The following is a 26,715-nucleotide window of genomic DNA, read 5'->3' as shown; positions in this document are numbered from 1 at the left end:
CTTACAGTACCTGAAGAGCACCTGCAAGAAGACTGGTAAGAGACTGTTTGCAAAGGCCTGTGATAATAGGATGACACTCTGTGGTTTGAAATTAGAGAAGAGTAATTTAGATTGGATGTTAGGAACAAGTTCTTTGCCATGAGTATGGTGGAACACTGGAACAGGTTGCCCAGGGAGGAAGTTGAGGCCCCATCCTTGAAGCTATTCAATGTGAGGCTCAAGAGGGCTTTGGGCAACCTGATATAATGAAGGGTGTCCCTGTTCACTGCAGGGAGGTTCAACTATGTAACCATTGAAGGTCCCTTCCAGTCCAAACCATTCTATGATTCAATGCAGCACAAAAAAATCATCATCATGAGATCTTTACCACAGTTGATCCTTTTGAAGTGAAACTGAAGTCATTCAGTATGGTGGTGATGCACAGATCCCTCCATGTCATCACTGTGCTAGGTTGAAGCTAGCTAGAATGTTTTGGTGAGAAGAACTAGATTACAGGCTGTGAAAGGGAAACAAGGGTGATGTCTACTTCACTCATAGGCTTGCTGAGATGTGTAAGAACAACAATCCAAACATAGATAAGGCACTTCTTCTGCTTGGGAGCTCTGGGATGCATTTCTCTCTCTAGCCCTTCTGCCTTTTCTCTGACTAATCCACTTTGCTTCCTAACCCCCTGGCCAAACCTCAATTCTTCCTTGGGACTGGGGTAAGGTTGAGAGGGATGGGAGAAGGTGGAAGGGCAGTTGGAAGCAGCTCCTGGGGACTCAGGTTTCTGGGAGGGCCGCTGTGTTTCTGTATTACCTTTTGACTTGTATATTTCTGTATATAACTGCATATATATTGTAAATATCTGCTTGTATATTGTGCTAAGCTGTAAACATAAAAGCTTCATTCAATTTCCAGAGCTGTCTGAGTCTACTCTGGGTGATTTCCAAAGTGTGGGGGGGCAGGTAACACCCAAACCACCACACATAGATTGCCTCACCCATTTAGGTCATGCACCTCTGAGGCTAATATTTTTTCTTCCTTCCAGTACCTAAGTGGTTATCATTTACAATAGAATTAGCAGTAGTGTTTCCTCTCTTCCACTGTGTAGTCTTCATCCTCCTTGGATGTGAGCATGCATGAATGTTTGAGACTGAACTCAACATTACATTGAGTTTGAAGGCTGAGGAGGGTCTTATGTTTAAAAGTTAACTGGGGCTAGGTCAGAGAAAATCGAGAAACAATGGATTTTAGTGCATAGCTGTCAACAAAACATTTAACCCCTTTTGTGCCAGCGGCCATAGATGTTTTCTGGAGGAATCATGGCTATGTTTTGGAGACCTTGTTGAGAAAAGATCTATACCTTGAGACCTGGCTTTAGTTCTTCCTTGGAAGAGTGGTTTCAATCATCTTTTCTGATCAAAAGTGTATGGATTCAACTTATATGTCCTTCTTTCCTGGAAAGAGAGGCACCCAGCTGTCTTTGTGTTTATTACTTTTAAATAATGTAATTTTACTTATTTTACTTTGGGTTTTAGTTCCTCTTTGATTTGGCTCTTAAAAGATGTTCAGAATTGTCCTTTGTGTGCATGCTCTGCTGACTTAAAGAAATGGATAATGCACTTTTTTTCCTGTCCTCTATAGATTGAACTTCCTGATCTGGGCACCTTTTATAAACTTCGGATATGGCATGAGAAAAGAAATCCCTTTGCTGGCTGGCATCTGAATAAGGTGAGGGGACAGAAAGGGCAGGTGTCACATCCTGCTGGATCTGAGAGGGAGGAGGGAGTGACTCAGGTTTGCTGATTCCCTTGGATGGAATAAAAGGCACACAATGTCAAATGTCCTCTAGTCTACCCTCATTTTATTTTTCAGTTTTTCAGTAACAGGGAAGCAAGCAAGCCCTGGAAGTTCCTGTACTGCCATGACTTGTCACTGCTCGGACTTCTCCCAGCTTCCTGTTAAGAGGCTGCTTCTCAGCTCTTCATTCCTATTCTGTTTAGGTGAAGGGCTGGTACCCACAAGGACTGGACTCCACTTAAAAAGGAATCCTGTCCATGACACCAACTGGAAAATGTCACATGCCACTTGATGAAGGAGGGAGAAGAGAGTGACTCAAATCTGATAATTTGCTTGAGTTCAATTAAGGAGACTTATATTATCATAAGTCCTTCTAAAAGAGTGTTTTAATTGTTAACTCCCCAGTCAAAGTTATATGTATACATATATTATGTGTTTAAAAGAAAGAGGTAGAGGGAGCAGAAAAAGAGAAAGGGTTGAGATTTGGATCATGACCCAGGGTGCTACAACATCTCCCCACATTCATTCTTTTGTCCCCCTGCTGATACGTCCAAATCCCTTTTATTCCCTGCCAAAAGGGCTTTATGACATATCCCTTCATTTGCAAGGGAAGCACTGGAAGGTGTTGTCTACCAATGCATGCATGCATGAAGGGGAAAGGGCAGCATTAACCCTTTACACTAATTGTGTCAGGGGTCACAGATACCCTGTATTTTATTACCATTTACACAGTGTGTAGCAAACTTCCTTGTCTCAGTGGAACACATACAAACCATCCACCCTCCTGAGCTGGCATATTTTGTTCCATGTTCGTCCTAACTGCAAGGTAGCCTTGCACATTGCTTCACACAATGTTTGAGATACTAACTTATTTGGGTCAGAATATGGCAGAAAGTAGATCTGAAAAACTACATTGGTCACAGAGGGCTGTGCTGCTATTCTTGGGTCATCGAGTTCCCTAGCTAGCAGCTGATTTTGATGTGCAACGATCAGAGGTACTTCCCTTTACAGATGTCCCTGGCTCAGGGATTGAAGTGGAAATCCTACCTTAAAAAGGAATGTGAAGAGAGCACATCACAGCTTTTGAAACACTATGTGGGGAGAGAAGAATTCATCGTGTGATTTTTGAAGGAAATTTCTTGTCCTTCCTGTCCTTTAGTTCAGCTCAGCTACGTAAAGGCAATGAGACCTTGTAGCAGCCTTCCAGTACTTAAAGGGAGCATACAGGAAAGGTAGAGAGGGGCTTTTTATCAGAAAGTTTAGTGACCAAACCAGTGGTAATAGTTTCAAACTGAAAGAGGAAAATTTAGTTTAGATATTAGGAAGAAATTCTTTACTGTGAGGATAGTGAGGCACAGGAACATGATGCCCAGAGAAGTTGTGTATGCCCTGTCACTGGAAGTCAGGCTGGATGAGACTTTGAGTATCCTGGTCTTGTGGAAAGTGTCCCTGCCCATGGATGTTCGGACAATCCAAACCATTCCACTATGCAATGTCTTTTGTTCTATCAGCAACAACTGCCATGCCATCAGCCCTTGCCTGGGACTCTGGGGCACCAAGTTCTCCTTCTGCAGAGCTTGGAAGACATGCTTTACAATCAACAAATCTTATACTTTGCTTTGCAGCTTCAAATATCTGTGATGACAAATCACAGCCTACTGCTTAGAGAATTTTCTTGCATGCCTCTAATGCATTTTGACAGGTCCTGCTCTCTTGCATTGTCAGAGAGCACATGCAGCCAAACACCTCTCCAGTGGGGAGCAAGCATCAATTACTCTTGCGTTCACCATATGGTGGAAGAAAGCGCCTGGCTGTGATCTTTATCAGAAGGAAAGTGTTGGTCACACTTTAGGCCACTGCAGTATTCTTTATTAGTTTGTTCAGAGATGATGAGCAAGAATGCTTATACCTTTGACAGCTATACATTTCTATGGCACGTTGCCTTTCCCTGAACAGAAACTGTGCCAAAGGAGACCAAGGGGCATCTGACAGTGTGCCTAGGATTATCTTTGGGTCAAATTGTCTAAGCAAACTTTGTGAAATTATGAAATTAATCTACTCATATACGTCCACTCTGATGTTTTCTGAATACATAGAATCATAGAATGAGACAGGGTTGGAAGGGACCACAAGGGTCGTCTAGTTCCAACCCCCCTGCCATGGCCAGGGACACCCTACCTTAGATCTGGCTGCCTACAGCCTCATCCAGCCTGCCCTTAAACACCTCCAGGGATGGGGTCCCAACTGCCTCCCTGGGCAACCCATTCCAGGATCTCACCACTCTCATGGTAAAGAACATCCTTCTCATGTCCAGTCTGAACCTACCCACCTCCAGCTTCACTCCATTCCCCCAGTCCTGTCACTCCCTGATAGCCTAAAAAATCCCTCTCCAGCTTTTTTTGTAGGCCCCCTTCGGATACTGAAAGGCCACAGCAAGGTCACCTGGGAGCCTCCTCTTCTTCAGACTGAACAGCCCCAACTCTTTCCGTCTGTCCTCATAGGAGAGATGCTCCAGCCCTCATCATCCTTGTGGCTCTTCTCTGGACAAGCTCCAGCACATCCACGTCCTTCTTGTAATGGGGGCTCCAGAACTGAATGCAGTTCCTGGTTCATGAATCTCATCACTTGTTCATCTAGGAATTTAGGTGAAGCCTTAATGATGCTTTGTTCAAGTCCTCACACAATTTCATTACAGCTTTGCTTCACATTGGGGTAGTGTCATGGAGGGGATTTCTTTATTCCTCCCCTGTTAGGGGGAAGTGAGAAATTAATTTTTTATATTTTTTAAAAATTAAAATTAATATTTACAAATTTGTACCACCCCCAACCACTATGAAATCAGGTTCGTATTGCAAGGTTATGAAAACAGCTTGGGATATATTTACAGGGATTTGATTATTAAATGGAAATATCAAATTATCAACAACTATAGACAGAGAGAAAGATTCCCTTAGGCTTAATGCCTCTTAACAACTATACTGTTTGCCCAGCAAGGGCTGAAACTGTGTCTGCTCTTCAGAGAGAGGTAACTTATATTACAAAGGAATTAAAGCTTGCTTAAATGTGTTGCTCTTAAGTATTAATCATTAATCACCCTCCCGGGATTCTATCACAGCGTGTGCTCAATATTGGGGTCTTGGTGGAGCTGATATCTGTCCCGGCTTGCAGGGGTGATAAGGGTTTCCCAGTCTCTGGGTTAAATAGGATTTTCTGACCTTCTCTCCTGATGTGTTCTCTGCCTTGGAGCTGCAGCTTCTGGATGCTGTGTCCAGGGATGGTCAGCTGGCAGGATTTCCCCGGTGCAGGAGAAGGATCTGTCGGTGCAGCTTCTGACACGGTCTCACAGCTAGCAGGCTGTGTTTGCAAGTTTGCAGACTGAAGGTCTGCCGGGCCTGGATCTTTCCAGACTTAGCTGATAAGCAGTATATGCCAGGAAGCAGGGTCTGCTGGGTGTCAGGGGGATGAGCTCCATAGATAAATGCAGGATAGCAAGAAGCCAGTATGTACGGCTGCTCTAGGCTTAGGCAGGGGGCTCTCGGCTCCCCATATATGTATGAAGTGCAGTCGTGCATGCGCTCTGCTTCTCAAAGGGTTTGCAGACAGCTTAACTGCACCTTGAGATTAATTCAAGAGGTCTGTGCCTCAGTAATGCTTGCAAGTGAGTAAGGCCTGATCCTGTGTCTAGGCCATGCAAGCAGGTCAGGGCAGCAGGATGCAGCTGTGGATCAGAGCTGAGTCTGAATGCTCTGAGTGCTCCGAACTTCTGAACAGTCTGAACCGTCTGACCACGTGGTGCTGCTATGCACCCCTCTTTATAAGCTCTAGGCCGAGATTCGTGGCTCATGTGGCCATCCAAGTGACCAGTCAGGCTGGCAGTAAGCCAAACCTTACCCCAATAGGCAGTAGATGTTTGCCTGGAGCCTCCCAATAGGTGATTACCTGGGTGGATCCCGGGGTACACGGACTGGGCGTGTATGAGTTACACAACCTGTTTACTGCCTCGTGGGTCCTGGCAGAAAAACATGTCCAGGTATGTAGAGGCATAGAGAAGCCTCAGTTTTGGGGCTGCTGCCCCTCCACCACAGGTAGAAATTATTTTTTTTTTTGCCACAAAAGTACAAGAACACCTATACCGATCAAGCCAGAGGTCCATCTAGTCCAGCACCCTCTCTCTAGTGTTAGATAAGAGCATGACTGAAGAAAACTAGGAGGAGGATAAATATTTATAATACTTCTCCTCAACTTCATTTTTCTTTACTGTTTCCAGCTGGAAACTTACTTCCTGAACAGATCTACTAAATACAGCACTAGGAATTTTCCATTTATTTGTTCGAAGGTTCCAATCTTCCCTTGAACATTGAAACTTCTAACAACTATAATAGCTTTTGGCAAGGACTTCACAGGTCGACTGTGTACTTTTGTTAGCTTTCAACTTTAAAATATCTTTTTCTTGTAGTAGAAGAGCAAATAGTTAATCCTTCTCTGCTTTCTCCATGCCACCTGTGATATTGTACATCATCATACCTTCCCTTCACCTCCTTCACCAGCCATTTGTAGAGCCCCAGCACTTTGGAAGCTCCTGAAGATCTGTGATCATGCTCTCTGAGTGATTTCTCAATGTGCCATACACCAATTTTGAGCACGAGAACCATCGGTGCAAGTGCTGTCCATGATTTGCCCTACGGATTTATACAGTGGCATATGACGAGCAATTACTAAGGGCAGTGGTATCCATCAAAACTTTCACAGCACCATGGGATGACTGGAGAAAGGAGGAACAAAAAGCCATCAGCTATGACAGCCTTTGCTTCATGCATCACTGCAGTGCATGAGATAGAGTGACAGTCTTGTTATTAATGTGTGTTATTTCCCTGCCGCTACCTATTTTTGCTTCCCAGGCAAAAACCTGTCAAGTGCTTGTTGCTTTTTTGTCTTTAAGCCTCTGAACTCACACAGTGTTTTGTTTTAATGAAGGTAACTCTGCTGAAAACGCTGACAAAAGAAAAATACTCATTCAACTGCGGCCGCTGGCTAGATATAAATGAAGACGACAATGAAATTGTGCGGGAGCTCCCTGCAGAGGGATCTCTAGTGACTGAAGTCATGCCAGGTGAGAGCCACAGGCTCTTTGCAGGAGCTTGATCAAGACCTGAATAGAAAGAAACCCTCTTTGTGTAAGGGATGCACAGGCACACCAAGGTAATTCAATTAGCTTCCCTCCCTGGCACTTTCTTCAGTATTTCCATGCAGCTCATCAGGTGCATGAAGCCTCAGACATACCCAAGCTCTTTTAAGCAGATTTCTCTGTGGTGGGAAATAATCACTGCACAACTATTTCCAGAGCTATGCATGTCGTTTTTCCCCCCCAATCTATCTCTTTTTTCCCAGTGTCCTTTAAAATGAGAAATGCCAGGTTTGAAGGGATGTTAATGTAAAGCAAGGTCATCCAAAATGGAATTTAAAAAAAAAAAGTAACCACAACTTTTAGGCTTCAGTTTTATTTAATTATATACACATTTATGCAGCTATATCTATAAATGTATAGGAAGTAGTACAGAAGAGTTTCACTAGAGTAAAGGCACCTTTCAGTATGCATGAGTAAATAAAATTATCAGGTTAAATGTGCTTGAAATGGAAATTCACCAAAGAAAAGCTGCAGAATTTTGCCTGATTATTTCTCTCTTAACCTTGTGCCACAAGAACTAAATGTACTTGGAGGGAGAACTTTGGAGAGCAGAGCATCTCAAGGTAGCCATTGGGATTTCTCTTATTTCCACCTAAGCACTCACTGTGGCTGCATACTTTGTTGACCACAAGTCACCTGTTTTCTGAAATTTCCAGTGAACTCAGTGATCTGCATGCAGCTGAGCAGTTCCTCAGAAGAGGAAGAATAATTGTAATTGCTGATGTTATTAAAATGTAAATAAATCTGGGTTTGAAATGTATTTTTAATCAACTGTGGAGAGAACTTCTCAAGGTCAAATGAAGGCATCTTCCCTTGAGGAGCAGATCTGCTGAACAAAGGCTAGACACAGCATCTACATCTTGGGCTTGCAGAAAGGTTTTTGAGTGAGAGTAGGAGCATTGATTCACATCCCTGTTTTATGCTGGAGAAAAAGGTCCCTCTGTTGAAGGTTGGTTTGTGGGCTGGCTCTTCAGTGTGAAGTTGCTTCTAGAAATTCTTCACTCAATGAGATGGGAGGGCAGAGATGAGGGCAGGGCAGGGGGAGGAAAATGGCAGCTCAAAATTCATCCAACAAAATTCTAAATGAAGATCTCAGATGTAGTGAGAAGGAAAGACACAACCCAACCTCTTGCACTATGTTGTCCCAAGGAGACAGGGCCAGCTGGCCTTGTCCTGCCCCATAACACCAACAAGAAGAGCCCATTCTTGAGGTTTCCAAATCCTTGGCCCCTCTTAACTGTTTTTGCCTGCACCTCATGCCCCTGGATGCTGAAAGTTTTGTTTTCCATAAACACGTTTTTACAAGGTTCCCAGTCACCAAGACTCTCTTGGGAGGCTAGGAGGGGAGGAGGTAGAAGGACTGGGGCTCTGAGGAGGCTATACATTCTGATTCAGGTATTTTCTGAAGGAAATGATGTTTTTATGCCCTTCTCTGACAAGTTTTTGGGGGTGTTGCTTATTGTTTTACGTCTTCCTATGTTGGCTTTTTTTTCCCCCTCCTTCTTCTAGTGATAATATGGAAGTGTAAAAGTATCACACAGTATCACAGTATCAACAAAGTTGGAAGAGACCTCACAGATCATCAAGTCCAACCCTTTACCACAATTCTCAAGGCTAGACCATGGCACCAAGTGCCACGTCCAATCTTGCCTTGAACAGCCCCAGGGACAGCGACTCCACCACCTCCCCGGGCAGCCCATTCCAGTGTCCAATGACTCTCTCAGTGAAGAACTTTCTCCTCACCTCAAGCCTAAATTTCCCCTGGTGCAGCCTGAGGCTGTGTCCTCTCATTCTGGTGCTGGCCACCTGAGAGAAGAGAGCAACCTCCTCCTGGCCACAACCACCCCTCAGGTAGTTGTAGACAGCAATAAGGTCACCCCTGAGCCTCCTCTTCTCCAAGCTAAACAATCCCAGCTCCCTCAGCCTCTCCTCATAGGGCTTGTGCTCAAGGCCTCTCACCAGCCTCGTCGCCCTTCTCTGGACATGCTCAAGCATCTCAATATCCCTCCTACACTGGGGGGCCCAGAACTGGACACAATACTCAAGGTGTGGTCTAACCAGTGCAGAGTACAGGGGCAGAATGACCTCCCTGCTCCTGCTGACCACACCATTCCTGATGCAGGCCAGGATGCCACTGGCTCTCTTGGCCACCTGGGCACACTGCTGGCTCATGTTCAGGCGGGTATCAATCAGCACCCCCATATCCCTCTCTGTCTGGCTGCTCTCCAGCCACTCCGACCCCAGCCTGTATCTCTGCATGAGGTTGTTGTGGCCAAAGTGCAGCACCCTGCACTTGGAGCTATTGAATGCCATCCCATTGGACTCTGCCCATCCATTCAGGCGGTCAAGGTCCCACTGCAGAGCCCTTCTGCCTTCCAACCCAGCCACATCTGCCCCCAGCTTGGTGTCATCTGCAGACTTGCTGATGACTGACTCCATGCCCTCATCCAGATCATCTATGAAGATGTTAAAGAGGATGGGGCCCAGCACTGATCCCTGAGGGACACCACTAGTGACAGCCGCCAGCTGGATGTGGCACCATTCACCACCAGTCTCTGGGCTCGGCCCTCCAGCCAGTTCCTAACCCAGCACAGAGTGTTGCCATCCAAGCCATGGGCTGACAGCTTAGCCAGCAGTTTGCTGTGGGGGACAGTGTCAAAGGCCTTGCTGAAGTCCAGATAGACCACATCCACAGGCCTCCCCACATCCACCAAGTGGGTCACCTGATCATAGAAGGAGATCAGGTTGGAGAGGCAGGATCTGCCCTTCCTAAACCCATGCTGGCTGGACCTAAGCTCTTTGCCATCCCTCAGGTGAGCTCTTATCACCCCCAAGATGACCTGCTCCATCAGTTTCCCTGGCACTGAGGTCAGGCTGACAGGTCTGTAGTTCCCAGGTTCCTCCCTCTGACCCTTTTTGTGGATGGGGACCACGTTGGCCACTTTCCAGTCTCCTGGGACCTCTCCGGTGAGCCAGGACTGCTGGAACATGATGGAGAGCAGCTTGGCCTGCTCAGCTGCCAGCTCTCTCAGCACCCTGGGATGGATCCCATCTGGTCCCATGGACTTGTGGGTGTCCAGGTGGCTCAGCAGGTCCTGAACTAATTCCTCATGAATTTCCAGGGGAACACACCGCTCCCCGACCCCATCCCCCAGTTCAAGAGGCCACTTGCCCTGAGGTCCTCCCTCCTTACTGTTGAAAACTGAGGTGAAGAAGGCATTCAGGACCTCAGCCTTTTCCTCGTCGTCAGTTATAGTGTGCCCCTCCTGGTCCAGTAAGGAGTGGAGGCTCTTCTTGCCCTTCTTTTTAGCATTGATACATTTATAAAAGTGCTTTTTATTATCTTTCACAGAAGTGGCAGCCTAAGTTCTAGCTGGGCCTTAGCCTCTCTAATTTTTCTCCTGCATAATCTGGCTACCTCCTTAAACACGTCAGGAGAAGCCTTCCCCTCCTTCCAGAGGTGATACACCCTCTTTTTTTCCCCCAATTCCTTCAGGAGCTGTTTGCTCATCCAGGCTGGTCGCCTTCCCCGCCGGCTCATCTTTCGGCACATGGGAACTGCCAGCTCCTGAGCCTTCAAGAGCTCCTGTTTAAAGTAGGTCCAACCATCCTGGGCCCCTTTGTTCTCAAGGACTGCTGCCCAGGGGACTTTGGAAATAAGTTTCTTGAGCAAATTGAATTTTGCCCTCCAGAAGTCCAAGGTGTGGGTTTTTTTATAGTTCCTCCCTACCTCCCTGCATATTGAAAACTCCACTATCTCATGATCACTACACCCCAGGCAGCCTCCCACTGTCACATCTCCTACCAGCCCTTCTCTGTTGGAGAGCAGCAGGTCAAGCTGAGCTTGACCCCTAGTAGGCTCACTTAACAGCTGGGTCATGAAGCTGTCCTCCATGCACTCTAGAAATCTCTTGGACTGCCTCCTCTCTGCTGAATTAAGTTCCCAGCAGATATCTGGCAGGTTAAAGTCACCCGCAAGGACAAGATCTGATGTCAATATATCAGCAAAACTACCAGCTGAAAGTATCAACCCTCAAGACTAACTGCAAGCCTGTGGAAAATTCAGTAAGATTTAACGACTATTAATTTTCTTGCTGACATTTATGTCTCTACAGTGATAAAATATCGAGTGACAGTATGCACTGGGACGGTAAGTGGGAGTGGCACAGATGCCAACGTCTTTGTCTGCCTCATTGGTGACCAGGGAGACACGGGAGAGCGCATTCTCTACAACTGCATCAACACTGTCAATAAGTTTGAGAAAGGCAATGTAAGTTCACGCAGCAGCTGTTTAAGCTGGGTTTTGCAGTGTGTCACTGTTTTGAGGTATTCTTAGAGATGTGTATTTGCAAGCCTGTCTGATTTCTTTCCCAGTTTGGGCCAAGGCATGAAGCAGGAAATATCTGCAGGGCATTGTTACAGGTTGCAGTTGGTGGGAGGTCAAGAACAGTGTGTCCTTACTTGACACTAGTCTGTTCTTCAAAGAGTACCTTGGTTTGCTCCCCAGCTAGGTATTGACTACTGAAAAGGCATCTTCAGATTCGGGAAGGCTTCTAGGGCATCTGTCCGTCCTCCAGAATCAAGAGGGAGCATTTCCTCCTCCATCTGATATAGCAAAAAGAAAATTTGCCTACAGGGCAAAGGAAGAGAAAACGCCTTATTTAATGAGAAAATCAGAACAGAAAGCCTGACACGTTTGCTTTACATTTCCTCCAGTCTCCCCTCAATTGCCCTAAATATTTGTTTCAGCATGTTTTTGCATGCCCACATCCTGAATGAAGGGAATTGGAAATAACCTGCACTGAAAACAGAGGTTATTCCCTGGAAAGCTGGAGATAATGAAGAGCTCAAACTGCAGTTAGAGTCCTTGCAGCATTAACACACAAATAACTTGCAGATCTCATCTCTATATATTAATCAACTTAATATATATTCAATTATGAGCCACAGTTTTGATCTTTAAGGTCCAACTTAGGCTGGTAAAATGTAGTTAGTATCTCCTGAAGGAGATTTTGAGAATCTGATCACAGAACACTGCAGACTTCACATCTTTTGTGTCGTTATTTGGTTTAAAATTTGAAATGGGAATAAATTTAGGGTAAAAGGAAGTCCTGTTTTCATAATCGACTTTTTCAGTTTAGGCTTCTCAAATATACATTAACATGTTGGATTTGCCTTTCAGTGTCCAGAATTTTCAGTTCTTCACTGAAATCATTAAGGTTTTTAGACTTAAATAGAACTTTCATCAAGGTTTTCTTGTGCCTGTAAGATCTGTCTGTGGGAACAGGTGGCATTTACATAGTGTGAAAGTTCTTTCTGCTTCTAAATGTGACACAAGTGTGCAGACATGGACACTGGAGACATTATATCTTTGGCTATGCACTTATGTTATGGGTTTTAAAAATTATTATTATTATTTTTATTTTTGAAAGGCAAGTCCAAGATGTGAAGGACAGCATTTTGTCATTTGTTAAAGCCTAGTTCTGTCAAAATTATAGGAAAGTGAGCAATATTTTGGTGGTGGTTTGAAGTCTGATTAAATGGACTAACAAAGATTCTTGTTTCACACACACGCCCAGGAAAAAATTAAACACAGAGGATGACTATTTTAATTTTACTCCCAAATCTGAGTTGTAGGGTAACCTGCATGAAGTATTAGAAAGAAAGCCAGAAAGAATTATTTTGGGAAACAATTAATGTGACTAATTGAAACCAGATGATACAAATGAAATTGGAACCTGTTAATGAAGAATTGCTTTCTTGGCATGGGGAGCTGAAAGCTGGTGAATGAATTGGAAGCTGTTTAAGGATCGATCCTGACAAACTCATCAGAGCTTGTATATTCAAGAGGTTCAGTGAGTATATCTACACTGATTGACTCAGATACCCTGTTAAAAAGAAATGCAGCTAAGTCGGTGCAGTCTCTAATCTACAACCACTTAAACCAGTAGTACCTTGATTAGCAATTTAACTTGAAAGGTCTGCTTGCAAATGCAAACTAGCAGTCTGTATAGAAGGTAAAATTTAAAGATACCTCTAAATTAGATGCTTGCTATGTTGTGGTTTCAGTTAGTTACTCGTTAATTTATATTAGTCATCAATAAGCAAGATAAACATTAGGACTAATGAATTAAGCTTCATTGACTTAGACCGACTCTGAGATTTTAATCTTGAATTCCCAGTTCAGCAGTTTTTGAGCATGTAAGCAACACTTGCTTGAGTAAGTAAGCCCATCATTAACACTTAAGCAGTGGCAATATGTTTCATTGTCTTTAGTTTAAAGGTGACTTGGGAGGCTGAGTGATGGAAAAATTGTGATTGTTTTAACAAATTTAAATATTTAAATTACTACTGTCTTGCCACCACACTTTCTGGAAGCAAGCTGGATATCTGCTACCAACATACGTGCTTCAGAGGATTTTGGGAGTTGAGGAACAAATGAATTGCAGTGTTTGAGTAGCTTTCTCTTATCTAGCAAGATATCTCAGCCAGATAGTAATCACAGAAGTCATGTGTGCTGGAGTAGGTGCTACAGGTACTCTGTGTGTTTACACACAGTATTTATAATACATGTTTTGTATGTTTTTGTGTGGCCTGATTCTCGGTGGAGTAACTCACTCTTTAAATGGGTATACACACACACACACACACACACACACACACACACATATATATATTCCTTCAACCATCAGGAACTACTTCTCCCAGTATGCTCTTGAGTACCAGAAATCTAGTCTTGAGGATAATCTGTAGGTTGGTGGTTTGAGCCCCTTTCCAGGAAACAAGCAAACAAACCAAATAAAAACAAAAATGAAACAAACAAACACCAAGACACAATAACAACAACAAACCCAAATAAAGTTAAAAAAAAAAAAAAAAGACAAATTCATGTCTCTGTGGAGTATTTAGCTGCTGGGTTAAGTCCTTGGAGCAACTGGAAATACACCTGTGGAGGTATGCCCAAAGCTTTCATGCCATGGCTGGAGTCAGCCATCTGAATATAACATGGGGTAATGTCTTTGACCTGTACCTCTAAACACCTCTGTGCACTTGGTTTGAAACAACCTGTCTTGGATATCCCAGAAGGCAGTGGTTTGAACTTGGATTTTCTGCCTCTCTATATGAAATTCTAAATAATCAAATTATTTTTCTTTTTTTAGAGTTGTTGAAGGCATGCAATGGCATGGGAGAATTAAAATGCTGGCACGTCTTATACATATAAATCTAATGTTAAACATCTAGCACAAATATTCAAGCTTTCACTATTTGGTAAATTAATTCATACTTTCTCCTTCATCATGCGAAGAATTATCTTGCAGCGTGTTGATGATATTGGTTTGATTGCAAAGTAAATATTTTTGGTAACTTTGTTTTTGAGGAGAGATATTACCTTACCTTTTTTCTTCTCCTTCTCAAAGGCTGATGAATTCTTCATTGAAGCAGTAACGCTGAAACAGGTGAGGAGGGTGAGGATAGGGCATGACGGCAAAGGAGGAAGCAGTGGCTGGTACCTTGCCAAAGTGATAGTGAGGGAAGAAGGACAGCCAGAAAGTGAGGCTGTGGAATTCCCCTGCTACAGGTACTGGAAACAATGCTTGCAGATATTCCCTTCATCTACACATTTGCCAGAGTTTGAAGAGCCTAGCTGTTTTTCCAAGCCTGGAATTCTCTGAGCACAGCTTCATCCTTTTTATGCATTTATTGATTTATTTTTGATAAACCCAAAAGCAAAGAATGTGGATTGGGAGATTTAAGATACAGTTAACTTCCCTTACCAAATGAACAGCAATCTGAACTGTGAAATTCTCAGCAATTAGCTCAGTAATACAGACAATTCCCAAAAAGTGAAACACAATCTTCCAGTGCCATATCTAGGGTCACTGCAATTGCCTGATGCAGAAACATGCTCTGCAATCTGCTGCAATCTGCTGGGTTTATTGCATGTGTGGGACAAGGCTCTTGTTGCTCACATCCACATCTCATCTTTTCAGGAGAAATGGGATGCTACTTTCGTGTTGGGGTAGCACAAATTTTTTATGTTCCTTGCATGAAAGGAAATTTATGTCATGCAGACAGAGATACCAATAGAGAAGAGAACTGTAACTTACCCCTACAGATGAATATTCTTCTCTTTCCTAGACAATCAAGTGGCCAAAAAGAATGTGCTGTACTGAGGTTACTCACAGTGTACACCATCTGTGGTGGCACTAATCAGAACCTGCCTCAACAATGCAGCACTAACTAGAGATAATGGGCTGAAAAGAGGGTCAAACTTAGTGTAGCTCATTGTCCTGTAAAGTCCCAAGTGCACTTTAAGGATGTCCACCCTGTAGGACAGAAAGTCCATTGGGCTTCACTTAACAGCATCAAGTACCTGTTCTTAAAAGTAGTCTTTTGGGAACAAGTGAAATTGTAAAATATAAACACAATTATTTTAAAATTCGAAGCAAAAATAAAAGCACTAAGGAGGTTACTTGCTCTTGTCACTGTAAATCAGGAAGAGCTCCACGGTAGTGAGGAGAGTCAGGCAAATAGAGAACAGGATCCACCCACAGCCTCTCTGCATTGTTAAATCCGTGTCACATCAGAAAGCAAACTCACCAGAGAAACAATACAGAGCAGTAGATGCAATGTCATCTCGGTTCTGAAAAGCAAGCCACTCTCCCTTTTCAAAGGACAAACCACTGTGCTATCATTGCTGCCTTTTCCACACATTTAGCAACTATGTATTTTGCTGAGTTAAGTGAGCAAACTAGAAGTGTCTGCATGAAGATGTTTTGCCCTTGAAATGATGACCTCCTTCCACTTATCTTTGCAGTTGTGAATTAGAATTATCAGAGTCCTCAGGGAATTACCTCCAGGCCAGTGACTGAAAAAGAGGGGAAGAAAAAAAACCAACCAAACAAAAACCCAACACATTATCCCAACAATATTCATGGGGTGCCTTCACACTTCAAGTCACACATGATGGAATTCCACTCTTCTTATCTTTCTTAATGTCTCTTTTTCCAAGTGTTGTTTGTGCGACTTTATTTGCTGTCCTTATGCCAGCATCATCCACTCCTCTCAGATTGAGAAGGTAACATGACTGATCACCACCAAACACAGGGACAACTGATCCCTCTCATTAACTTTGGTGCCTGTGTCTCTTGGGAGACAAAGACATCATCGCAGTATACGGGTGTCGTCATGGAGTCTGGAGATATCTGAGAGCGAAGGTGCTCACCCACTGCATCCTCCATGTGAGGGATAAACACTTCCATGACCTGCAGCATTTGGATGTTCTTCTCCAGTCCTGTAGGCCAAGGACAGCTTATGTCCTCGCTGCTTTGGCAGGCACACAGAGAGGCCTGCTTCACCTACTTCTTCAAATCCATGATGTTGAACAAGACACAGCCAAGAATGTCCTTCTAGTAAGCCTGTGCAAGTAAGGTTAGTTAGAGAATCCATCTGGGAGACAGCAGGGAAGCTTATGGTTTTGCATTTCCTATTTGTGGCCAGCCAGTAGACATGCTGATGTTCTCATTGCTTTCATCTCAATGATCTGATTCACTTGTGTTCTTCTACATAGCACAACTGTGTGGTCTGGAGAAAATAACTTCTATTGCTGTGTCCTTACTGAAAGTCACTCTGAGCTGCTTCCTGACGCTTAGCTGCTACGGTGAAGACAGCTACAGGGAAAAATGCCTTCCAGTAGAAACACATCTCACCATGCAGAAGCTTCTTACCTCTGTAAAAACTACACTGTAACAGCATGTGGAGAGCAGAAACTACAACAAAGAGCTGGCTAAGCAGCTTCAACTATAACTAATGTTTGTAGGATTCTGTATAGATCTTCATTGCATATGATTTGTTGAGGTCTCTGTTCCTTTCTTTTAGATATACCTACATCCAGCTGTATTTTGCCTTTAAATTTGAAAGGAGATTTCTTCCTCTTTTGGAATATCTATTAACTAAGAGTCCAAGAGCTCTATGGGAACTGTCTTTGTTGTACAAGGGAGCCAGCAGAGAGAAAGAGAAGCAAAGTGGATTGTGAGTTTGTGTCAGATTCAGGAAGAACATTGAGAAATAATGACAGCTTGGCCTCTGCTTTCAGTGCTTAAAAGGTTAACTGTAAAGGGAACGGCTTTCAGCTCTTCTTAAAGTCAGTGTTCTTTAACCCAGTCATTCGATCTGTGTTCGTGAGAAATAAATGCCAGTAGCTTCTGCCAACATTACTTGAGGAATTACCAGTACACCCCTTGGATGCACTGCAGTATTATTCCTTCCTTATGACCACGTGATATCGTGATATCCATGGGTTTAGTGACCGAACAGTGGATCGTTCAGTGGCACAACTCACTCAACAGCTTAGACATTACCTAATACTTGGTGTGTTTCAGGTATTGAGATTATAAATACCTCTAAAAAGCTCAATGAGAAGAGGTTCACCTTTCACTCCTGAACTCTGTCAAAACCTTTTTGCAACTCAGAACTGAGCTCGTAAGGTTTAATTTCTCTCTCCCTTCAACATTCAGTGGAAGTCCAGGAATGTGCTAGCTGACATTCTCTTAAATAACATGTTTTTAATAATATTTCTATCTCAGACAGAAATTAATTTTCAATCTAAGTCATGGGTTTGTGACAGGATAAAAATTTATATGCTATAAATAATTACAGCTCATCTGAAATCCTCAATGATGCTTCATTACCTCTTTTTCTAAGCGTATGGACTGTACCATCCTCATTTTTCTCCAGCAAAAGCATATGGGAATGTTGTTAATTATCCAAAGAACAACAGCCAGACCACGAATGGGATGATGCATTAGAAGTCTTTTGTGAGAGAACATTATTGAATCAAATGCCAAAAATGTTCATCATACAAAGGATCTAGAGGGACCTTCCCATGTTGCCTTAAAAGAGACTGAAATATCTATCTATCTATTTTACATATATTTTTATATATAGGTTATATTCAAAGACACACAGGGATGTGTATACGCCTGTGAATCTAATGGATGTGCTAATCATTCTGATTGCACACAAACTGTCATCTGCTGGATTTCAAATGCTACACAATGATGTTGTATCATATTTCTTTCCAGTGCTTCCCTGACTCTAGCAATTCTTTCTGAGGTGGGTTTCATATTATATTTGTGTCTCCTTTGGGTTGCTGGACATAAAATACCTCTTAAGGACCAGGTATGTGATGTAGGACATAACTACACTGGAATCCTACTGAAACTCTGATAAAATAAAAGGTTTTGACCGGTTTCTTGTCCTAGGAATATGATGGCACTATACTGAAAAAGATTCTTTCTGCATCTTGATGTGTTTATAATGTGTCAGTCCATTTGTGCTGAGTGTAAGACTCTAAACCTCCACTTGCTGTCTGCAGCTCAGTGATACTCTGGTATTCATTACACTATGGCAAAATTAGGATATTGTAGCAGATGTGACGAAGGGAAGGAGCACAGTGGCATTGATGGTCTAAACACTTCCTTTGTCACTGAAGTCACCTTCTTGAGAAAATAGTGTTCCTGCCACTTGTGGCTATTCTCTTAGGTGGCAAAAAAGCTAAGGAGCCTTTATCCACTTCTCCTGATAAACCTTATCTTCCTCCTCCTGTTGGAGACATACTTCTCCTTACTTCTCCTTTTGCTATCAGTAGCTACCAATATTAGTAGAGGAATTTTCTTAATCTAGAGATGTGTCCTTCTTTTTTTTTTTTTTTTTTTTTTTTTTTTTTTTTTTTTTTTGGTTATTTTTTCTCACATCTAGGTGGCCAAGAAAGCCAATAGCACCCTAGCCTGTATGAGGAATAGTGTGGCCATCAGGAATAGTCACTGGTGAGGCTGCAGCTTGAGTACCATGTTCAGTTTTGGGCCCCTTATTACAAAGAGGATATCGAAATGCTGGAGAGTGTCCAGAGAATGGCAGCAGAGCTGGTGAAGAGCCTTGAACACATCTTATGAGGAGCAGCTGAGGGAACTGGGGTTGTGTAGTCTGGAGAAGAGGAGCCTGAAAGTAGATCTTACTGCTCTCTGAAAAAAGGTTGTGGTGAGGTCATGCTGGTCTCTTCTTTCAAGTAGGTAGTGATAGGATAAGAGGAAATGGTCTCAAGTAGTGCCAAGTGAAGATTAGATGAGACATTACGAAGAGTTTCTTTAGAAAAAGTGGTTAGGCATTGTAACAGGCTGATCAGCAAGGTGGTGGGGTCACCATCCTTGGAGCTGTCCAAAAAATGGCACTCTGGGTCATGGTTTAAACTTTAAAGGCCATTGTGGTGTTAGGTCATCGTTGGGACTTGATGATCTCAGAGGTCTTTTTCAACCTTCATAATTCTGTGATTCTATGAACTCAGACTCCACTGTTAAAGCAGTTAGCATCCTTCATGTTGCACTCAGCGATATGTTTCTTGTGGGATGTATTTTTGTCCTACCACGTTGGCACAGAAGTGATTCATTCAGATTCATCCCACATTTCCCTAAAACATCGGCAATGACAAATCTGAGAGGAAGCAACAACATGCACAGTGACAACAGAAATAGCAGATTGCAGGACATAAAAACAACAGCAGCAGGAGAGCAGAAGTGTATCTACCTTGTGAGATTCTACCTTCCTGAAACCCATGCTGAGTTCAGTCATCTGAAAAAGGGTGCATTACAGATTTAATTTTGTGGATCTTCCCAGTTAACACTGGTGTACAGAGAGGGATTCTGACTTTTGGGATGATGTGATCCCCTAGACTTCTGATATCTGTCCAAGGATGTGAATCCTGAGCCAGCATCATCCCAGATGTTCCTGGAGCATGTGGAGCATAACTTTCTGACACAACTGGTGAGGGAGCCAACGAGGGAAGATGCCCTCCTGGACCTGCTTCTTGTGAACAGGGAAGAACTCATGGGGGAAGTAATGGCTGGTGACTATCTGGGGCTCAGTGATTGTGAAATTACTGAGTTCTCTATCCTTGAGGAGACAAGGAGAGGGGCTAGAAAACTGCCACCCTGAACTTCCAGAGGGCCAACTTTGGCCTACTCAGGAGACTAAGAGATGAAAGTCCCTGAAGGATGTAGAAGTCCAGGTAAGTTGGACATATTTCAAGAAGGAAATTTTAAAGGCACAGGAGCAGGCTGTCCCTGCATGCTGAAAAATGAGTCAGCGGGGAAGGCATCTGGCCTGGCTTAGTAGAGACCTTTGGCTGAACCTCAAGAACAAAAGGATAGTCTATAGCCTGTGGAAGAGGGGACAGGCCTCTCATGAGGACTATAAAGTTGTAGTGATGCTATGCAAGAAAACGGTTAGGAAAGCCAAAGCACAACTAAAGCTCAAACTAGCTACAACCATTAAGGCTAAGAAGATATGTTTCTATAAATTCATCAGCAACAAAAGGAGGACTGAGGAAAACCTCATCCTTTATTGGATTCAGAGGGAAACATAGTGAGTAAGGATGAGGAAAAAGCTGAGGTGCTTAATGTCTACTACTTTGCCTCAGTCTTTAGCACTGGATCCAGCAATTCCCTGGATACCCAGCCTCATGAACGAAGTGTCAGAGGGGGGAATCCAAATGAGATCATCACAATAAATGAGGAAGTGGTCAGAGATCTGCTACATCAATTAGACCCACACCAGTCTATGGGGCTGGATGGTCTATACTCAAGAGTGCTGAAGGAGCTGGCAGATGTGCTTGCCAAGCCACTTGCCTTTATTCTCCTGAAGTCCTGGTTGACTGAGGGGGTGCCAATGGACTGGAGGGTAGCAAATGTGACACCTAACTACAAGAAAGGAAGAAAGAAGGATCCAGGAAACTACAGACCTGTCAGTATGACCTGGGTACGAAGGAAGGTCATGGAACAGGTCATTTTGGCAGCTAATGCATGCCAGATAGAGAACAACCAGGGGATCAAGCCCAGTCAGCAGCAGTTTGTGAAGGGCAGCTCCTGCCTGATGAATCTGATCTCCTTTTATGTCAAGACAACCCAGCTACTGGATGAGGGAAAGGCTGTGGATATTGTCTACCTAGACTTCCAAAAAGCCTTTGACATTTTTCCCCAGAGAATTCTTGTGGAAAAACTGACTGCTCATCGCTTGGACAAGCACGGCTCTGCTGGGTAAAGCACTGGCTGGAAAGAAGGACCCAAAGGGTGGTGGTCAATGGAGTTAAATCCAAGGAGTGGCTGATCACAAGTGCTGTGCCACAGGCCTCAGTGTTGGGACCTCTGTTGTTTAACATCTTTATTGATGACCTTGATGAAGATGTAGTGTGTCATCAGTAAGTTTGCAAATGACACCAAGTTGGGTGGCAATGTTGACCTGCAGGAGGGTAGGGAGGCTCTACAGAGGGACTTGGATATAGAATCATAGAATCAACCAGGTTGGAAGAGACTTCCAAGACCATCCAGTCCAACCTATAGATTGGATTGATGGGCCAATGTTAATGGGATGAGCTTCCACACGGCCAAATGTCAGATTGGGCACTTGGGCCACAACAACCCTAAGCAACACTACAGGCCTGTGGCAGTGTGGCTGGAGAGCTCTCTGGCAGAAAGGGACTTGGGGGTTGTAACTGATGAACAATTGAATATAAGCAAGCAGTGTGCCCAAGCAGCAAGGAAAACTGATGGCATCTCAGTTTGTATTAAAAATGCAGTGTCCAGCAGGACTAGGGAGGTGATTGTCCTTTTGTACTCAGGTCTGGTGTGGTCACACCTTATGTGTTGTGTTCAGTTCACCTCAGTACAAGAGGCACTTGGAGGTGCTGGAGCCAGTGCAGAGGAGGTCAACGAAGGGCCTGGAGAATAAGTCTTTTGAGGAGTGACTGAAGGAGCTGGGGTAATTGGATTTGAGAAAAAGACGGCTGAGGGGAGACCTCATTGCTGTTTACAGCTACCTGAAAGGACTCTGTGGAGAGGTCAGTGCTGGTCTCTTCTCACAGGTAAATAGTGATAGAACAAGAGGAAATGGCCTCAAGCTTCAACTGGGTAAGTTTAGACTGGACATCAGGAAATTTTTTTTCGCAGGTGTAGTCAAGCATTGGAATGATTTGCCCAGGGAGGTGGTTAATTCTCCAATCCTGAATATGTTTAAAGGTCGTTTGGATGTGGTGCTTGAGGATATGGTTTAGGGTGAACTTTGCAGACTAGGGTTATCAGTTGGACTTCGTGTTCCTGAAAGCCTTTTCCAGCCTGAACGTTTCAATAATTCTGTGTGATTCTGTGATCAAGAACTATATGATATAAAAGTATTGAGGACCAGTTTGAAGAGGTAAAAACAAACCCAAAACCAACCTCAAAACATCAATACATGATTCCTTTCTTCACATCATGTGATGTCTTCTACTCCCCTGACACTCTATCCCTAATGGTCTTTCCCACAGATTTTTCTGGTCCATTATCACAATCCACCTGTCAGCATCTCCTCGGGCACAACATGCCACCTGGTACCCTCACAGAGAATTCCTTTGATAATCACATGTTCACACCATCTTCACCTTCATGCTGAAGTCCCTAGCTTTTAGCCCTTGTCAACCCACCTGCACATGGCCACCTTACTTCATATAGTTAAAGGAAAGAATAAGGGCTGGACTGCACCTCCAACAACCTACCAAAGCCTAGAATGGAGTAGGGAGTAGAGATGTGTGTCTGTTTGGTGAAGATGTATGCACCTCTTTTGCATGGGAACTTTGCAGCCAGTGCTTCAGGGATTTTCAGTGCTGGTTTTCTGCATGGTTTCTTTGTACTTATCATTTTCTTGTGCATGTGAAGGAAGAGAAGATTAAAAAGCTTCCTTCAAATGGATGGGATGTAGACATATCATACTTGGTCTTCCAAAAGATCTGGTTATTTCTTGATCACTGTTGTGGTAGGCCTGATAGGCCAAAAATGGGCTTATCCATGGCCTGGCTTGCCCAGGCATATTTTTCTGCTCTTCCCCCTTCTGCTTTGGGGAGAAGCAACCATGGGAAAGACAACAAAGGACCTGGAGCCACTGAGTCTAAGGACTGTGGCTTGTCCAGACATATTCCCCTGTTCCTCCTCCTTCTATGCTGGGGAAAGCAACCACAGGAAAGGAAAACAAAAGCCCTGGTTTCAAGCTTGGCAAAGTGCCATTCTGATTGGCTAATCTGTGTCCCAAGGCCCATTAGTCTCAGGCTGGTATTGATGAAAAGGGATGAGCAGGTAGCACAGTGTGCTGCCGCTGCCTCACTGCATCCTGAAACTGCCTGTAAACTCCACTGCCTCGAGTTTACCAGGAGCAGGCTCTAAATGCCTGCCCACGATCAGCCTGCGTAGCCAGCATGACATTGTGCCGAGACTGCACATTGCATCCTGCCTGCTGCTCTGCAAGGCTTCTGCTGAATTGGGGATCAAGAGGAACCAGGTCAGAGACAATGCTGTAGACTACCAGCCTCCTGAGAAAAGAGCCTGGGAAACTCCAAAGCCTCTAAGAGCTTTGAGACTGCTGACAGCAGCCCCTCCATGTGCTTTGGGTGCTGTCTGATAATATTTTATGAGTAAATCTTCTAATTCATGAATTGCCTTCTGCCATAAGCAGAAAGGAGCTTCCTGTGTCCCTTGAGTGGATAAGTGCTATAATTAACTGTAAGCAGTATAATTAACCACAGGAATCTTCTCACCCAGATTAATATTTGCATTTCCCACTTTAATAAAAATAAATGCTCTAGTTTTGCCTGCTTCTTGCATGTATAACTTTCCCAACTGTGTGTTTTTAACTTTGTGAATAAGTTTTCTGGTGATTTTTAATATTAATAAACAGTTTCATAGTTATTAACAATCATCACCTGCATATAAAAACTAATATAGATTATTAATTTTGCATAATCCATCACAGTCACCATAATGAGTCCAGTCAGTCATGAAAGTAAGGTGTGCCAGCTTATCACCAGTGAGATACCATAGGTTTGATCAAGCTCTCAGTGGGCATTGTTCATGTTTCCACTGTTCATGTTCCCAGATCCCTGTGAGGATTGTTTGCAGGTTTGCATGTGTGGCTCACCAGTATAATCAAGGACTGAAAGTTAAGCCGCAAGTGAGGTCCTCTTGGTTTTGGTATGAGAATCAGCCAGGGAGAACATTTGTAGCATGAAGACATTGCAGGAAACTTGCAGAATGTCTGTACTGTGTGTGTGTGATCTGGTGTCATTCACGAAGTTGTGTGCCTGCCTTTAAAAGTAAACCATTTGGGGGGAATTGCTTTACTCTTTTGAATTCTATGAAATATTAAAGCAGTTTAAATACCTTGCATGACTCTGTCAGAGCTTGTTCACCTTTGTTTGCCTTTGTTCACCTCCACCGTTTTTTTGTGGCTGCAGACCTCTGTGTACCTAGAAACAACTGTCTCTCTGGGAACTGCACCTGGCTCTTACTACATGAGGTCTGGGGACTGAAATAGCCTCAGTGCACTGCTGCAGGAAGCCTGACCTTTAGCAGATGTTCCTAGGAATATCCTGGGTGCTGCAGCAGTATGGTTTTGAAGGGGAAAGTGAGAAACCTCTGCCAGGACCCTTACTGTTCCCACACAACTGTTGTTATATGACATATGATGGGGTTGGAGCTGTAATTCCCTCAACAGCTGTGAAGGTTACCAGATTAGCAAGCAGTTCTCCTCTTTTGTCCTTTCAGATGGTGGTACATTTCATTTTTTTCCTAGCTCTTCCTGATTAGCCTGGTTATATCACTAGATTAGTGCTGAGGAAAAAAAAAAAAAGGAAATCCTTCCTTTTGCTAGTGCCAGCTGCCTCCACACACCCAACCCTCAAATTAGGAACAATATAATCTCTTCCTTTCCTACTGGATTTAAAAGAGCTGTATATTTATTTGTAAGCAAAATAAAAAAAATATATAAACCAGATTAAACACATAATTCATTAAAAAAAAAGAGGGTTTGGTAGCTTAGATGAGATAAAGGTTGTTGTCAAGGTGGATAGTAAAAAAGACTGCAAGTGTGAAGGTCATTGAAGGTCAGTGGAGGTCAATACCTTATAGAATCAACCAGGTTGGAAGAGACCTCCAAGATCATCCAGTCCAACATATCCCCCAGCCCTAGCCAGTCATCTAGACCATGGCACTGAGACTGACCGTTGAAAGCAGTAATGGTAGATATTGTAATGGTAGATAAAGTCTGTACTTTCCAGACACATGAATGTCACAGCAGATGCTTATCTATTGCAAGCAGGGCTCTCATGATCTTTCTTCTTGGATAAATGGAGGTTAGAAGTGTGACTGCTGCAGGGTCTGGTTAATCTCCTGCAAACGTCACAGAGATACAGAACCGGGTAAAAATATCCTTTTCACTGTGTTGTGGACTTTTACTGTGTGTAAAACCAGTCTAGATTTTGGAAGATCAAATAGGGCCTAATTATTCAAAGATAACTTACTTCTGTTTGTAAACCAGATGGCTTGACAAAAATGAGGATGATGGTCAGATTGTCCGAGAATTAGTGCCCGCTGGGGAGTCACCAATACTAAAAAGTGAGTTTAGCTTGGGAAAAAAAAAAAAAAAAAGTCTGGGTTTCAGCTGTGTACACATATATTTACTTGCTTTATTCCTACTTGATAACTCATGTCAGTTCATAATAAGTCTGCTGGGCTGGGGGTTTTTGACACTCTTCTGCAAGAGGCCACTGTAGGTCAGTCAGAGGGAAGTGTCTCCAACCCTAAAAGCCTAATTTATGAATAGGATTAATATGCACACAGAGAATATTGCAGCAATATATGTGTAGAAAGAAACTTTGATGCTTGATGACATGAGCTGCTTTACTACATAGCTTTGCCTAAAGGATCTCAAATCGCTGTCGCTTTGGTAATTCCCTCGAGTAACGTTGTGTTCCCAGCAGAAAATCAACAAAAAGATTACTTTGTTCTTTTTTTTGGAGAGCCAAGGCTCCATTTCTAGGATTCGTTTTAGCAAACAGTGGTGATAGAACTCAGACTGATATGGTTTTGGTTTTGTTTTAGTGAAAAGTCAAAGCTATTGAATTGAACTCTAAATATAAAAATCACCTCACTTGCCTAAGTGAATTTTTATGTCTTAGCAATCATTCAAGACTTGAAGGGAGGAATACAGATGTTTTCTGTTTATTAGTGTATGTGCTGGATCTCTTATATTTTGGTGGGTAACTGCAAGGTGTTAAATCTTATTCCAGTGTGGCTTTAGTATGCTCACTTCATGAATGGAATAGCAAAATCCATTCTGTGTCTGTAGCTGAAATCTTTCTTCCCTGTATCTGTTTGAAGCCAGTTGCCTGACTGAGCACTTAACATGCCGCTCACATGACTGTGTTTTGTACATTGGTCTCACTTTAGATGTCAGTTATCATATCAGTGTGAAGACAGGAGATATTCCTGGTGCCAGCTCAGACTCCAAAGTCTTCATCAAACTCTATGGTGAAAAAGCAGTCACCAGCAAAGAATTCCTCCTGGTCTCTGATAATGATCTAGGCAATTACTTCGAACGCAGTCGTGTGGATGAGTTTACCCTAGATACAATGGATATTGGGAAGGTAAGAATTAATTGCAGGTAAGGCAGGAATTAATTTGTACAAGTGCATGAATTCAGAACTATTGTAGCACTCAGGATTTAACATGATGGAAGAATCTCTAAATTTTACATTGGACTTTAAGAAATACATTTTGCATAGACCATTTCATTGTCAGTCTATTGTACACCCTGACTCACAAAGACTGCTTTAGGTTTGTATTTAAATGCATATATAAGTTATCTATGTGAACACAGTGGAAGAACGGGGT

The 26,715-nt window shown here is 43.2% G+C and overlaps 1 protein-coding gene across 1 annotated transcript in view; it reads left to right on the top strand.

The window, feature by feature from the left end:
* Positions 1–26,715, top strand: part of LOXHD1 (lipoxygenase homology PLAT domains 1) — a 188,098-nt gene that overhangs the window by 55,209 nt on the left and 106,174 nt on the right. The window contains exons 11-16 of the mRNA XM_064176315.1: positions 1,627–1,713; positions 6,757–6,892; positions 11,083–11,237; positions 14,386–14,546; positions 25,361–25,437; positions 26,272–26,468. Coding sequence (XP_064032385.1) covers positions 1,627–1,713; positions 6,757–6,892; positions 11,083–11,237; positions 14,386–14,546; positions 25,361–25,437; positions 26,272–26,468 — 813 coding nt within the window. The remainder of the gene's footprint in view (positions 1–1,626; positions 1,714–6,756; positions 6,893–11,082; positions 11,238–14,385; positions 14,547–25,360; positions 25,438–26,271; positions 26,469–26,715) is intronic.

This window comes from Pogoniulus pusillus, chromosome Z (assembly GCF_015220805.1).
Source record: "Pogoniulus pusillus isolate bPogPus1 chromosome Z, bPogPus1.pri, whole genome shotgun sequence".
Taxonomy (NCBI): Eukaryota; Metazoa; Chordata; class Aves; order Piciformes; family Lybiidae; genus Pogoniulus; species Pogoniulus pusillus.
Note: the sequence above shows the minus strand (reverse complement) of the source record. Positions and strands in the feature narration are given on the sequence as shown.